The following is a 16,856-nucleotide window of genomic DNA, read 5'->3' on the forward strand; positions in this document are numbered from 1 at the left end:
TAAGTAATCTTTGCTGTTAATTTTTATATTAGCTTATGAATACTAAAAAAATTAGTACTTAGAATTGAAATTAATATATGCAATTAAAGTCTTATATAAATTATTTTTTTTTCCTGTTTTCCCTCACAGGATGTAAAGCTTAGAATACTTTGATTCTACTTCTTATTGCCTTCTGCATCCTGCATTAGTTTTATATTTAAATTACACATTTTTCTATATTTCCTGAAATAGTAACTCAATCATTTTGTACTGTTAATTTTCAGTTTTACTTACCAGTTCATTTACATTCTTCAATGCTCTTCTTTCCTTCCTGAATTTTGTTGTGTCCATGTAAAATTAATTCCCCCTGCCTTATCTATTTCTTTAAGGAAGTCCTGATAGCTCAGTAGTAAGGAGCTGCATTGCCAATACAAAGGCACATGGTTCAAATCCATCAGCTGCTTTGTGAGAGAAAGGTGGGCAGCCTCCTCCTGTGTGATTTACAGCTTCTCCAAATGCACAGGAGGGTCAGCTATGAGTCAGTTCCAACTTGATGATGCCTAACAACAACAACAACAACAACAACTTATTCCTTTTAGTGTATGTGCTCTGTTTACAAAGTTTTCTCAGAGGTTTTTTTTTTTTTTAATTTGTTTTGTTTTAATTTCTCAATTTTTTTCCCTCTCAGTGTAGAATTCTAGATTGGCAGTGTTTGAAGATGTAATTTTGTCTTTTGGCTTCTATAATTTTTGCTCTTAATTTTATTATAGATATTTTAACAGTAATATGTCTTTCTCCCCCTAACTGCTTTTAATATTTTCTTTTTTGCAACTTAACTCTCATGAAATGTCTTTATTCGGATGCATTTTATTAACTTTGAAAAATTGTATTTTCAAATGTTTTCTCCGCACTTACTTTCCTTTCCAGAAGTAACTCTTATTACATATAATAAGTGATAGAGTTTCTTATTATATTAAAAAATGCAAACACACTCATTGCCATTTAGTCAGAACGGATGAAACCTTCCATTCGAATGAATTCTGAGACTGTACATGGGAGAAGATTTCCCGTCTCTCTTCCATGGAGTTGATAGTGCATTTGAACCACCAGAAGTGTGGTCTGTAAGTTAGTAGAACAACTCCCTACCAACTATGCCAACAGAACTCTCTCTTATTACATAGAGCTTAGATTATGCCACCAGGAGTCCCTTGATAAATAGAGAATGCCAAGTCCTACTCACTAGATCACCAGGGAGCATCAGATGATAAATATGTTAGGCTTTGCAAGCCATATGGTTTCTGTCACAACTATTGAACTCTGTCATTATAATACAAACCCAACTAATGACAATACAAATATTAATGTTGTAATCATTGTATTCTAATAAAATTTTATTTATAAAAACAAGCAGTGGGCCAAATACAGTTCACAGATCGTAGTTTTTCAAACTTTTACCTACAGTGAAGCCCTCCAGGTTCCTCTCTGAAAACCTGAGCTATCTTTTCCATGGAGGGTATTGAAGTCCAAATTGTGTCTCCCAAGTCCTTTGAACTTATTGATAGATCTGCTGGTTCTCTAACCTTTGTAAACAATTTATGAACTGGCAGACATCTTGAGGGGAAAAGCAATACCAGAAGCTGGACTTACTTCTGTACTTCCTTTCTCTCTAGGACTTCTCTTTTCAAATCCTCTTGCCAGGGTGACCATCTGATGCTTTTTGCATATTCTTGTGTGTGTGTCTGTGGGTCTTGAATTTTATGTCAAATTGTCAAATCACAAGATGCATTTGAAATTCCATCCTTAAATGATTATTTATGCTTTCTGCATGCAGACGTTTTATCGTCTAAAACAGTCTCTTCACTCATCTTTGCAATTTACTTTTTACAATACATTCATCACATGATAACTTAAGTGAATTCTACAAGATATAAATTTTAGCTTGTTAGCTCCTTAATTAAAGGTTTTTTATAATGATTTAGTTTATTTTAAAATGAAAAAGGCCAAACTTTAAGACAGTTTGTAAGGTCTTCCATATTCTAGTCCCTGCTTACCTCCCTAGTCTAATTTTCATGCATTTCTTTCCTAAAAAACACACTGTGCAACCTTGCTTATTTTCTATTTCTTCAACCAAGCAATTTCTCTTCCAAATCAGTGCACATGACCTATCTAGGTCATAATTTCTTCTTGTCTCATATTTGTCCAGATAGCTAGTATACTAGAAGTGTCATACATTTGTATCCAAATTTCTAGTCATACTTGATGCAACTTATTGCCATCTACTCATAACCAACCCATAACAGACCATCTAGTGTGTTTCCAAGGCTACAAATAGTATGAAAGGAAATTTCCCATCTTTCTCCCATGGAGAATGGGCTATTCATAACTGCCAGAGAGGCTTGGTCTTTGGGTTAGCAGTGCAAATCCCTAGGAACTACCTAATCAGGGGTCTGGTGTAGGTTAACTCTCTCCAGTAAACTTTCTCTGTCTGCTGAATATGACCTTAAGACTCAGGAAATTTCTCTATTGATAATTCCTACCCTTTTCTATTGAAATTTAAGTGCTTACTGTAACTTCCAGAGTTATTGTGAGCTTCAAGGAACATGATTACTTCTTTTTAAATCTTGTATCATTACCATCTAGCACACAGTCCCTGGTACATACAGATATTTAATATTTACTTATCAATTACCTTGACAGATATCATAACTATTAGCAACGGGATGATGGAATCTTTTATTACACAATGACTACAAGGTGACTGAATAAATATATTGACTTTAAATTTTTTGTGAAGACATTGAATTTATTTGTTCTTCATAATAACCTTGGAAGGTGAAAAGACTATATTATTTCTGATTTAACAGTGGAAAATTGGAACAGAAAGACCAGATGACTTGGCCAGGGTCTACTAGCATGTTTAATGATGAATCAATCTTTGGATTCTTGATCTCAAGTCAAGTGTCTAGATTATGTATCATAGTATCCCCTCACCTACTATTCCATTTCTCACTTTTACTTTTTTACTTCCTTCATTTCTATTTCATTTTTCCCTCCTCCATGATTAGACTTATTATCAAGGCCACACTAAAAGCTAGGGAGATGATGATGATGATGAACTGATTAATGGTAAGTCATGTTGAGTAAGACTCCTCAACAGCCTACACTATGCAGATGATACAACTTTGCCTGCCAAAAGTGAAGAGAAGTTGAAACACTTGCTGCAGAAGGTCAAAGACTACAGCTGTCAATGTAGATTACATGTCAACATCAAGTAAACAAAAATTCTTACCACTGACCAATAGGCAACATTATGATAAAGGAGGCGGGGGGCAGAATTAAAGCTATCCGCAATTCTATTTTACTTGCATCCACAATCAGTAATCATAGTAACATAAGTTTAAAAAAAATCAAAAGACATGTTGCACTGGGAAAAATCTGCTGTCAAGTATTTCTCCAAGGATGAATAACAAGGATATCAGCTTAAAGAATAAAGTACACACAGTCCAAGCCATCATATTTTCAGTTGCTTCCTATGCATCTGAAAGCTGGACAATGAATAAGCAAAGGTCAAAGAATTGATGTCTTTGAATTGTGGTGTTGGCAAAGAATACTGAATATCACATGGATTACCAAACACTAAGTCTGTCTTGGAGGAATTACAACCAGGTTGCTCCTTAGAGACAAGGATGGTGAAACTCTGCCTCACATACTTTGGCATATTGTCAGCAGGACGAGTCCTTCAAAAAGACCTCATGCTGGGAAAATTGAAGGATTGGAGTAAGAGAGAAAAACCCACAACAAGTTGGACTGACACAGTCAATAAACAATGGGCTTGAGCATGACAGAGGATGATCATGAGGCTGGTGCAGGATAGGGCAGGCTTCAAATCTATTGTCCAATAGCAACTAACAACAAGTTGAGAGCTTGGCTGCTAACTGAAAGTACAACCTCCTAGTTGCTCCACAGGAGAGAGAGAGATCTGGCTGCCTACTCCCATAAAGATTATTGCCTTGGAAACCATATAAGGCAGTTTTACTCTGACCTAAAAACTAGCTATGAGTCAGAATCAGCTCAAAAACAGCAACAAAAGATTTTTGGAGCGTTCAATCATACATAATTTACTCAATGAAGAGCTGAAACCTAACTTCTTCTTTGCCTTGTGACTTCATGTTAGTCTGAATATTGGATGTAGGGAGAAAAGAATATAGCAGGTTGTTTGTTCTTTCCTTTCAAGAGAAGGATATCTGCTGATATTCCAGGGGCTTATGAGATATCATTCATATTTGCAAGTTGTTGTATAACCTAACATGATGTTTTAGAACCAGTTCATAAATCTCATAACTAGATGGTTGAAAATTTCCTCAATACTGACCATGGTTTCTGGGAAAAGTCAGGAATAGGCTTTAGTTCAACATCTTGACAGATCTCTTAGTTACTGGAGATGGGGTGATAGAATCTTTTCATAATTAAAAGAAGGATGCTTATATTTAAAAGCAATAAAATGAAGACTAACTCACTGCCTTTGAGTGGTTTCCAATTCATACTCGTGTTCCATTGGTTTCTGAGTCTGTAAACTGTAATGGAAGAAGATTCACTGGAGACACACAGCCTTTGAGTTAGCAGTGCTTCTTTCTACCTAGGCATCAAGAACCCCCCCCCCAATAATATTAATGAGAATAACATATTCACAATGGTTCCTTAGAGACAATAACATTGACTTTATTTTAAAATAGCTTACATTTCACTTCCATTTTGAAATAATTTAAAACCAAAATATTTCAGAATGTGTGTGTTTATGTGAGTGGGGAAAAGCAATCATTTCGTTTCTTGATTAATAACATCTTTGCCTAGATGTGCACTAGGGCTCTGAGGCTGGGTAGATGGTGCCAGAGGTGTTTTCTAAGAATCATCTCCCTCTGTTCCCATGAATAGAAAAAAGAATCTTCTACAGACAAATGCACAAAAGAGAAAAAAAGAGGACTGCAAGAATCATAAAAACATTCAGTAACACAGTTTCAAAGTTATTCAGTGTTTTCAATTCATAATAGCATATTTATTGTGGTGTTTATTAGGATGGTTTCAGTTTCTATCTTCGGAAACATTATAATTATTAGCATTATATTGTAATGGTAGAACTTTTAACCTTAAATTAGTATCTTCTTGAATGTTATACTCTAGGATATTTTGGTTCAGGCAGGAAACAGGAAGAAGAAAACACAAGCCAGTAGATCAGAAAACTCTGATTTTCCTGGCTTATGACCTGGTTTTGACTGGAATGTTGAAAGTGATTCTTTTTTATATATTTCAGGTAGCATCCTTTTCCAGTGTATGACCATGGAGGCAGAGAATATCTCAGAGAAACAGGAGGAGATCCTCTCCACCCTCGAGGAGAAATTTCCCAATTTGCCCCCAAGAGAAGACATCATCAGGGTCTTGCAAGAGACTCAGTTTAGTGCTCAAGGTGAGTGATTCTCCCCATCCTCATTCTTCCCCAATTGGTGTGCTTTGGGAGATGCTGTAAAAAGGAATTAGAGCCACATGATGATGGTCATATCTGACCTTTACCAGCTTTCAAAGGGGAACCATTCCTATCAATAGCATGAACAACACCAAATCAATTTCCATGAAGTCAGGCATGTCTCTCATGCTCCCATAACTCTACTCATCTCAACATCAATCTTACTACTTTTCTGGGTTCCAAACCCAATGTGATAGCTCACAGACCACACAGAACCATCCTGGGGAAGTGAAAAATGTTATCATCCAAGTTAATAACAGAATACAGTCAGGACAGCTTCTGAAATGTGCTCACAGACACCTCAGCTTTGAGTCCCATGGCTTTAGGCCAATGTTGCAGAGTTCCCAGTCCTGCCAGTATTGGCTCTTCCACCCCTTAGTTGTCCAATAAATTTGGGCAAAGACTCTTAGCTCTGGTTCAGACCATGGGGGGGTGGGATTCCAAGGTCCACTCCACCTCATGTCAGATCTCTGGTTCTCTTTTGTGGCTGCTATGGTTGTTACTCTGGTCCTGTAGGACAAGGACAAGTTGTATTCTCTTGCTTTTTCTTCTTTGGTAGCAGTGAGGTTTCTTTTAATTCTCCTGCTGGATCCACTCAGTTCATTGGTGATACTAGTCAATCTCCATGTGGATTGGTAAAACTACCCAACCTCATTTTGGATAGGCTACACACCTATTTGCATAATCCTGCTTATCTACATGGCAAAGTCAGCAATGGCTGTTGTTGTTGTTGTTGTTAAGTGCCGTCTACCGGCAGGTGACTCATAGTGACCCTATGAAGGAGAGTCCTCAATACTTGGGTGCCTTTCATCCTTTCGCCAGGTTCATAGGGTTTCCGGAGGCAAGCTATTATGGAAGTGGATGCCACTCTTCCTTCCAAGCTTGTTTTAATCCGGGAGCAGGACACAACCTTTCAGGGTTTTAGCAACCCAGCACACCCAAATGCTGACAAAGTCCTTCCGCCAGACCTCCAGTTCATCTGGCATGTCCGCTCTGCTGACCCCCACGTGGGGCCCAAAAAACACCAAAATTTCCCTGAGACCTCAAAACTGCCTTGCTCAAGGAGTCAGAGTCCGGATTCAGTGACTGTCGTTTTCATTCTTCTTTTCTTTTCTTTTAAAGTGTGCTCGCTAAATGCACTCTTACATGAAATTTCTGTTCTGAAGAGATCTATCTTGAAAATGTTGCAGGAGCAATATGAAATACAATGGAATATCATAAATCAATTTACAGGTTAATAATAGGGAAGACATAACTACACCGATACAATTATTCTGGAAGTCAAAACTTTATCAAGAAGTTTATAAATAAAGAGGGGATGTAAAGTCTATAAACATTTCCTGGAGCAATTGTTTTCGCAATAAATAACCCTTAGATCCTTCTTGTTGTTGTTATGTGCCATTGACTCAGCTACGACTCATAACAACCTTATGCACAATAGCTCTGAACCCTGCTTTCTCTAGAGCCAATATCATTGTCTCTGATACATCCACTCCCATTATCTCAGTTACTGTGTCAATCCATCTTATCCAGGATATTCTTCTCCTGCTCTGTTTCTCTACCCTTCCAAGCATGATGCTTTTCTACAAGGACTGGTCACTCCTTGCAACATGTGTAAAGTATAGGAGATGGACCCTCAAAATCCTTGCCTTCAAGGAGCAGCTTGGTTTCACCCTCTCCAAGACACATCTGTTAGCTCTCTTGGCAGTCCATGGTATGTTCAATACTCTTTTCCAGCACTGTAACTCAAAGGCATCAATTTTCCTGTCATCTTTGATCATTGTCCAGATTCCTGATGCATAACAAGTAATTGTGAAAGACCATGGTCTGGATCAGACACACCTTAGACTCTAGACTGACATTGTTACTCTTCAGTACTCTGGAAAGGTTTCTGACAACAGATTTTCCTAATGTAATTCATCTTTTAATCTCTTGACTTATGGTCCCAAGAGTGTTGATTATGGAACCTAGCAAACTAAAATGATCAACAATCTCAATCTCTTCTCCAAATCGTCCAGTGGTGAGAAACTTTGTTTTCTTGATATTGAGCTTCAATGCATATTAAAGGCTGGCTGCAGGCCTTGATCTTCTGCAGCAAATGCTTCAAGTCCCCTCAGTTTAGCAAGCAAGGCTGTATCATCTGCATAATGTAGTTAGATGCTTAATATAGACAATAAAAACTGTGAAGGCCAGAAGTTGTGTAAGAAATCTCTAGGGAGCTCTGGTTGCCTAGTGGTAAGAAGCTATATTACAGTCCCAAGGGCACACACTTCAATCCACCCACAAGCTGCTCCATGGGAGAAGGATGAGCAATCTCCTCCCATGTGATTACTGCTTCTAAAAACCCTCCAGAGGGCCAGCTATGAGTCAATTCTGACGCAACGATACTCAACAACAACAGTGGCATAGCATATTGAGTTGTGCTGCTAATTCAAAGGTAAGCTTCTATCTGGCTGTTTGAATCTGCCACCTGATCTTTGGGAAGTGATAGGCAATGTCCTCCCATGTGATTTACAACCTCAGAAACCCTATTGGTGGATCAGCTTTCAGTTGATTCTGACTTGATGACAACGAGTGATGAATTTAAGGTAAAAATATGTCAGAAAAAGAAAGCACTAATATTTTTTACTTAAGCAAGCAATAGGGAAGTGGTAAGGTTGTTCCCTACCCTACAAAAGTGGAGAATTTGTGATCCACAGTAAAAAAGATGTTGTTGTTAGATGCCATTGAATAGAGTACGACTCAATGACCACATGAACAAAATATCTGAATTCTGTTCTATTGTGCACCATCCACACACTTCTTGAAACACAAGAGCCCATTGCAGCAGTCACCGTGTCAGTCCACCTACTTAAGGGTCTTCCTCTCCTTTACTGACCTCCACCCTTCCCAACTTCATGTCCTTCTCTAAACAATAGCCCTTCCTAGCAACATGTCTAAAGTATATGAGGCAAAACCTCATAATTCTTGCCTCCAAAGAGCACTCTGGCTGCACCCACCATCTCCAAGACATAGCTCTTTATTCTCTTAGCCATCTAGGGGATGCTCAGTGCTCTTTGACACCACAGCTCAAAGGCAATTCTTTTCCTGTCATCCGTATTCATTGTCCAACTCTCAGTTACACAGCAAGAAAACACTATGGCCTGAGTCAGATGCACCTTAGTCCCCAAACTGACATTATTACTCTTCAATAATTTGGAGAGGCCCTTAACTTTGTTATTATTCCAGTACAGTGCATCTCCTTATTTCCTGACTACTGGTACCAAGGGTGTTAATTGTAGATCCAAGAAAAATAAAACTGTTGACCATTTCAGTCTCCTCTCTATCTATTATGACACTGCCTATTGGTCTGGTGGTAGGAATCTTTATTTTCTTGACATTGAGGTGCAATCAGTACTGAAAGTAGCATTCCTTGATTTTCAGCAACAAATGCTTCAAGTCCCCCTCACTTTCAGCAAGAGTAAAAAAGATAGCTCTGTCAAATTCTGACTCTTACAGGAATCATTGAACCACTTTCTTCTACTCTCTATTGTATGGATTATTGTTGTTGCTGTTGTTATGTTCCACTGAGTTCGAACCTATGAGTAGCTGATTCTCCAGAGGGATTCACAGGCTCTAAATCACATGAGCAAAGATTTCTCATCTTTTTCACTTGCAAGGACTGGTGGATTTGAAAAACATGCTTTTGAGTTGGTTGTACAACTCCTTACAACCAGGCCACTAGAGCTCCTTTGAATTCTGACAACCTGAGAGTCAGATACTATTACTGTTTCTAATTTCCTCAGTGAAAACACTGAGGCACAGAAAAATTTCTTTGCTTTCCTTAGGTCACATAAACCCAAGTGGTAAGTGACCAGGCTGGCATTTAAACCTGGACAAGTGAGCTATTTTTCCAAACACTGAATTCTATGGTTTTCTCCCTTAGTTTGGAATTCCCCCTAGCCAGAGGCTTAGGCATAGACTTTAGTGAATGTAGTTTATTTGGGAAATGATCCTAGAAGGTGGAGAATTTCACTTCTGACTTATCCCATCTGAGGAGGGTTGTGGCTTGTGGGACCTGAGTGTTACTGTTCAGGAAATTGGTGAGTCCCTTGATTGCCCATCTGTAGCTTGAGATCAGCTACAGTGGGAGTATTTGCCCACAGAAATTGACAACTACTACACAGCAGGATTTGTTTTGCATGAATTTAGGACAAATGGTTGTTAAACATTTACCAGAACCCACTCAATATTGAACACTGCTATCAAAACAGATGTCAGTTACAACTCGTGGAGACCCCATGTGTATCAGAGTAGGATTGTTTGTACTCTGTTCATGGCCTTTTGAAATTAGATCACCAGACTGTTCTTTAAATCTGTCTTTGGGTGGATTCAAACCTTTTGGTTAGTAGATGAGCAAGGAACCATTTTTCCTACCCAGGTACTCACAAGGACTTCTTCCCGGGAGTGTCATCATAGTTCCCTAGCACTCTCAGCTCTCCTTCTGTGAAGGGCTTTGGGCTTTGGGGGCCAGGGGAAGCCTTCAGGAAAGGAGATGTTAGAGTTGGTGATGGCTGGCTGGGGTTCTCTGAAAAAATCCGAGAGAATGTGGGTGGACCACTAAGCCTTCCTTCACTTCTGTTGCAGAGACACCTGCATAGGTCACTGCAGAACAGTAAGCACTTTGTAATTGATTTTCAAAGCTCGAAGAAGCTTCTGATATCACAATATATTCTGCAAATCAGTTTGTGCTGCTGAATGACAGGTCATGGTCTTTCAATCTTCGTGCTGAAAAAAATGTTTTAGTGCTGTCTGCTTCCCCATGCTGCTCTGATTGACAGGCTGTTCTGCGTTGATAGGACATGATGTCAACTCTGACATCTTAGCATGTATCTCTTTAGGAAAGACATGTGCGCATTCCTGGACCTTGTGGTGATTCTCCTCAAAGGGGAGAATTACACCTAATCAGAGGCAGTTAACATAGGATGAAAATTAAATGCCGTGTCCATTCCTCTTGTGTTTTTCACTAATAGATTTTACTAAAGCTCACTCATCAAGTAGATGGTGTGACTAATTTATCCATTCAGATTGTTTATTCCAATATTTAAGAAAATCAACCACTTCTTTGTCAGAAATCATTACAAAGGTATCTTACATAATTAAGACCATTTTATCAGTTGCATTAATAAAGACTATTTTAAATAAAGGTCACTAAAAGCATAGAGGCTCACTTAGATACTACTGAAAAAAGTATTTTGGCTTTTCTTTGTATTACTTTACTATTGACATGGTTACTCTTCTCAAGCTGATCTGCTGAGATCCCTTTACTTTGGCCTCTGGTTGGGTTTGAGCAGTGGGACGAGATAGAAAAAAAGTTATGTGATGGAGACGTGAGGAGATGCGGAAGGAAGAAGAGCGGTGGTAATATTTCTTCCCTACTTTCTTCTGACTGTGGAGCTAAGTCAATGGCAACTCTTCTCCCACAGCCCTGACCTGATTGCTTCTACTGCCCCTTACTGACCTCTGATGCTTCACCTCTCTTTGTTCTTCCATCCTTCCACATCTCTTTATGTACCCTGCCATTAAACAGCCACCATCTTCTTTTTTGTGTGTGTAAATTTTATATTGGTGCTTGAGATTGTTGACAGCTTTAGTTTGCTTGGCTCCACAATCACCACTCTTGATATCAGCAGCCAGGAAATTAAAAGATGTATTGTGATGGGAAAGTCTGCTGTTAATACTGAATAGCAATTATGTCACTCTTCAGACTAAGGTGCGCCTGATACAGGCCTTGGTCTTTGTAATCACTATATGTCAGTGAGCTGGACAATGACTAGGGATGATAGAGGAGAATTGATGTCTTTGAACTGTGATGTTGAAGAAGAGTATTGAATATGCCATGGACTGCAAAGAAAGCAAACAGGTTCATCCTAGAGAGGGATAAACAGGCTGTTCCTTGGAGGCAAGGATTCGGAAGGTTAGTTTGACATCATTTGGACATGTTGCAAGGGGATACCAATCCTTGGAGAGGGGTGTCATGCTTGGGAGGGTCAAGAGACAGCACAGGAGAGGAAGACCCTCTATGAAGAAGATTGATTCAGTGACTGGGGTAATTGGGGTATGTGTGTCAGAGACGGTGAGATTGGCACAGGATAGAGCAGGGTTTAGGCTGTTGTACATAGGGTTACTATGAGTCACAGGTGTCTCAATGGCACATAACAACAACAATTGATTTGCACACAAGATTTGTTCACATTGTGTTTCATTCATGTAAATTGTATTTCACATAGTCTTTCATTCACATTATATTTCAAACGATCATTCCTATACTTGTGTTTTATAAAATTAATCATCTTTGATCTATGTCCATGGTTACTCCATCTTTTCAGATCCACATTAGATCTTTCTTAATTCCTTCACCCTAATGCTCTACCCACCAGATTATCCCCTGCCATGATTTCCTCCTATCCTCACTGTCTGTCCCCCTAGTTCTTCCCCCTTTTTTGCACATCTTAGTAGTTATACTCCTATTTTTACAGTAGTGGTCTTAGTATTTTTCCTTAAGAAACTGAGATCGTTCGCTCAACATAATGCTCTCTACACCCTCCTATGTTAGGTAGTATTTTACAAAATCATTGTTTTTGAGTGCTGCATAGTATCCTATTCTGATAGATTTATCAATCCATTCATTTGTTGATGGGAATTTAGACGGTTTCCATTTTTTTGCTATTGTAACTAATGCTACTATTAACATAGATGTACAAATCTCCATTTGTGTCTCAGTTCTATTTTCCTTGCAGTAGAATAGCTGGGTCATATGGTATTTCTATGTTCAGCTTTTTGAGGAAACACCAAACTACCTTTTGGAGTGGTTGTAGCATTTTACTATTTCACCAGCAGTGTGTGAAACTTCCAGTCTCTCTACAGCCTCTCCAACAATTATTGCTTGCTGTCCTGTTAAACTTTGCCACTGCTACTGGGATGAGCGGGTATCTCATTGTGGATTTGATTTGCATCTCTCTGCTTATTAGTGATTTTCAGCATTTCTTTGTGTTTTTGTTGACCATCTGTATGTCTTCTTTTGTGAAAAATCTTCCCATGTTTTTTGCCCATTTTGTGATTGAGTTATCAATCTTTTCCTTGTGGAGACCCTGTAGTATTTTGTAAAATTTCGTTATGAGGCTTTTGTCTGAGATGTCATCTCCAAATGCTTTTCCCAGTCAACAGATTTTCTTTTCATCCTACTGAGGAAAGTTTTGGATGTTTAATTTTTAAAAGAGACTTAATTTTTAAAAGGCCCTATTTTCCCAATTTTATCCTTTCCTGGTTTTACATTTCTGGCTGTATTAACAGCCTTTTCATAACGTAGGCTAAGGCTTCAAAGTTTGGTTCCATTTTGTCTCTTATGATCTTTATGATATGAGGCTTTATCCTTAGGTCTCTGAGCCATCTTGAGTTGACTTTTGTTTATAATGTGAGATGTGGATCCTGTTTCAGCTTTCTACAGCGGAAGCCCAGTTTCGCCAGCATTATTTGTTGAAGAGATTGTCATTTGCTCATTGGATAGGTTTTAGTTCCTTGTTGAATGCCAATTGACTGTAGGTAGATGGTTTAATTTCTGGGGTCTCAATTCTATTCCATTGGTATTCATAACAGATATGCACAGATGGTTCAACATAAGAAAAACAATTACTGTGATTCATCATATTAACAAAGCAAAGAACAAGAACCACGTGATCCTATCAACTGACACAGAAAGATAAAATCCAACACCCTTTCCTGATTAAAACACTCAACAAAATAGGAATAGAAGGGAATTTTCTTGACATAGTGTAAAATATATATGCAAAATCAAGGGGCAACATCTCAGTGGAGAAAGACTAAAGGCATTCCTTTTGTGAACAGGGACCAGACAAGGATGTTTACTTTTAGCATTCCTATTCAATGTTGTATTAGAAGTGCTTGCTGGGGCAATATAACAAGAGAAGGAAATAAGAGGCATCCAGATGGCAAGAGGTGGTAAAATTGTCTCTATATGCAGACAATATGATCCTCATATACACAAAAAACCTCACAGACACAACCAAAACACTATTAGACCTAGTAGACCAAGTTAGTAGAGTAACAGGCTGAAAGAGCACTGTATAAAATCAGTGGGATTTCTCTACAGTAACCAAGAAAACACAAAGGATGAAACTAAGAAAGAAAAGAAGCCTAACTAGAGATACAAAAGATTTTATAGGAAATACTACAAACACTGCTGTGAGAAACAATAAAATATCTAACTAAATGAAAAAAAAAAGTTCCCTGATTATGGGAACATTTCTTCATAGGAAGACTCAATATAGTGAAAATGAAAATAATCCCAAATGCAATCTACATGTTTAGTACAATCTCAATATAGATACCACATTCATTTTTCAAAAAGATAGAAAAAAGGCAATTGGCAAGTTTATTTGGAAAGGAAAGAGATTTTGAATAAGTAAAGCACTTCTGAAAAACAAAAATGAAGTAGGAGTTATAGCACTCTGATCTCAAAATACAGCAGTAATAAAACAACATGGTGCTGGTACAATGACAGACATATGGTTCAATGAAACAGAATCAAGAACCTAGAAACTAGCCCATCTACTGACAGTCAGCTGGCATTCCACGAGGAAATACACAGTCTTCTTTTGAGTCACAGGAAGTTGGTTCTAATTTCTTCTGGGATTCTAATTTATAAAATGTCAATAATGTAGTTTTCACCTCATGTATTTTTAAAATTACATAAATGTATACAAAAGAGAATTTTTTCAACAATCACATGATGTAACAAAAAAATGTTCCTCACGTAAAACATACTTTTTCTCCCTTGTCTGTGTTTACAGGTTTAAGTATTGAGCAGACAATGCTTAAGGATCTAAAGGAACTGACAGACGGAGAAATCAAAGTGGCTGTTAGTTCTGTGAATATGACCCTGGAGGTAAGGTGGATGTTTGTTAAGTAATGATAAATTTTATGGAAGGACAACATGAGAAACTGGAAGACAATTCCTGATATCAGCACATAAATTGCTGTTAGTCTTATGCTGTGAATGCTGCTTTGTTACATATTTGACTGTAATTTCTTATTTAAGATGAAAACACTGCACTAAGTGAAAATTTCAAACCTGTGTTCCCAATTTGAGAGCTGTTTCACTTATCTTAGTTGAAAGAGAGAATGAAGCAAAACAACTACCCCATAAACACAGGTCTATTCTTGTGTGTGTAGTATGTTTAAAAGGAATTAATATGTGAGAAGGTTCGCTCCTCTTTTCCTGTGCACGACCTTTCGTTCTCCATGAAACCTGTAAGATAGCCAGTTTCCTGTGGCCTTTGTATGCTCTTTGTATACATCTTGATTGATAATTAATGGTGACAACTCAGGTGTTAATAAGGAATCTCATTCCAATTTGTTCAATAAATGACTCAGTGAATGCGACTCTTGTTTTCATGTGTTGCCTTGCCAAATTATCTTTGGTCTACTGTGGGACTTTTTGATGGCTTGTTTGTTAATCTTAATTGACCTAACTAAGGGAAATCTATCTCACAGAGGCCTGTTTGCACTGTGCCAAATCTGTGCATTTGTTTTCTCTTGATTACTTTGCCTGAACCAAGTTCTCCACTGTGGTTGATGTACCTACCTCTCAATCAGGTTTATGAAGTTTTAGTTTGTGATTTTAGGAATTTCTCTTTCAGTGTTTTTTCTGTATGTTGCTCTTCTTCATCACGTATCAGTGGTATCTGTATCGATGTGTGTATCTGTGGAATTACTCACGTGAGTGTGGACATCCACACATCAGAAAGGCTTCGAACAAGCCATACATTCTTCTGTGACCTCTTGGGAAAATGTATTCCCAGTTGACTGACCTCATGATGCCCTATAATACCAGTCAGCAGGCTGCCGTCACTAGAGAATCACGTAGTATGATCATGCAGTGTCTCACAGTATACGGACTACGTTCTTGCTCACGGGAGGCAGTTGTAGATGGGTTCAGTTGTTTCTGTGGCTTTCACATTGATAAGTGCTCCATATACTTGGTCTTGATGTGAATCAGTACAAGAAATACATGCAATCTGAGATGTAGTAACTAGATAATCACCTTCGATTAGAAATCTGCTTTGTGTCTAGCAATCCAACAGAACCATGGCTCTTGCAAGGGTCAGTAGCTCTGAGAATCATTTCTACTAGTTCAAGCCTTAGGGTTTTCTCTTTCTCATTCCCCCCCTGTCTCCCCTCAGTTAATGGTGTCTTATTAGGTTTGAAATGCCTTGCTTAGAATCCCCTTTTAAATTAACATGGAACATCTTGTAATTGCTTAGGGAACTGTCTGTAGTTAGCAAATTATTTTAAGGCTATTAGTGTAGACTTGTCGTAGCTTTAGTGCACCTTCATTTATATGTTATAGGGGTGTACAAATGGCTTTGTCAGATTCGTTAAACTGTAAATGCTTAGCAGGCTGAGTATGTGGTAAAATGATCATCTTAATCTTGACAGCAATTTACACAGAGGTCCAGTAATTAATTAGATGGTTAAGTACATCTCTGGGAGCTCTGAATGATCTTCTAGGGAAAGGGGAGAAGGACACTTGTATGTAAGAAAGGGGCACACGCTATAAACTCCTGTAGCTAAATGAGAGCTGTCTACTTTTGCCTAAGAGATGTGAGAAATGGAGAAAGAAGGCTTTAGTAACATCTCATACCCTTCTGAAAAAAGAAAATGCCTACTATTTACTCTGACAATGTAAAGAATTTTCACGTTAAAGGCAGAGTTGAATTGTCTCCATAGGTTGTCTTGCTCTGCAGTGGTGTTTCTTCGTCTCTGTTCATATGTGATAGTTTTCCAACACTCTCTTCCCATCTCTCTTGACTTCACTTTAAAAAATAATGCCAGTAACCCTAGAATCTCAATTTGTGTGTTTGGGAACAGCATAATCTAGAATAAATTCTCAAAATCAGTGCTCTTATTCCCCTGCCTTCAAATTAGTCCTCTAAAGCATGATCAAAGCTTAGCTACTGCACTATGCCTTGTATACATTTATCATCTTTTATCACCATCCTTTATACAAAATTTAGTCTAAATGACAAATTCAGAACTAGTCTATATTGCATGTTCTATTAATTTTGACTTTGTTTCATATATTCAGTCATATTTAGATAATATTTTAGGTTAATTGACGGTAATGATGCTTTTCAAGTCTCTGCTTCTCTTCTGTTTTCATAGAGTCACTGTAAGTTGAGGTCAGTTCAATAGCATCTAACAACATTCTCCTTCAAATTGCTGACATGGTGCTAGGCACATAGTGGAATTTTTAGTAAAGACAAATACCTGGTCACCACACACTCATGTTTGCAGTTTG

General features: G+C 38.1%; 1 protein-coding gene across 1 annotated transcript in view; it reads left to right on the forward strand.

Moving 5' to 3' along the window:
• The window catches only part of PRUNE2 (prune homolog 2 (Drosophila)), a 435,757-nt gene that overhangs the window by 103,032 nt on the left and 315,869 nt on the right, over nt 1-16,856 (forward strand). Inside the window, exons 5-6 of the mRNA XM_006891999.1 lie at nt 5,288-5,440; nt 14,347-14,441. Coding sequence (XP_006892061.1) covers nt 5,288-5,440; nt 14,347-14,441 — 248 coding nt within the window. The remainder of the gene's footprint in view (nt 1-5,287; nt 5,441-14,346; nt 14,442-16,856) is intronic.

This window comes from Elephantulus edwardii, unplaced genomic scaffold (assembly GCF_000299155.1).
Source record: "Elephantulus edwardii isolate Elephantulus edwardi_28Jun2011 unplaced genomic scaffold, EleEdw1.0 scaffold00108, whole genome shotgun sequence".
NCBI classification, from domain to species: Eukaryota; Metazoa; Chordata; class Mammalia; order Macroscelidea; family Macroscelididae; genus Elephantulus; species Elephantulus edwardii.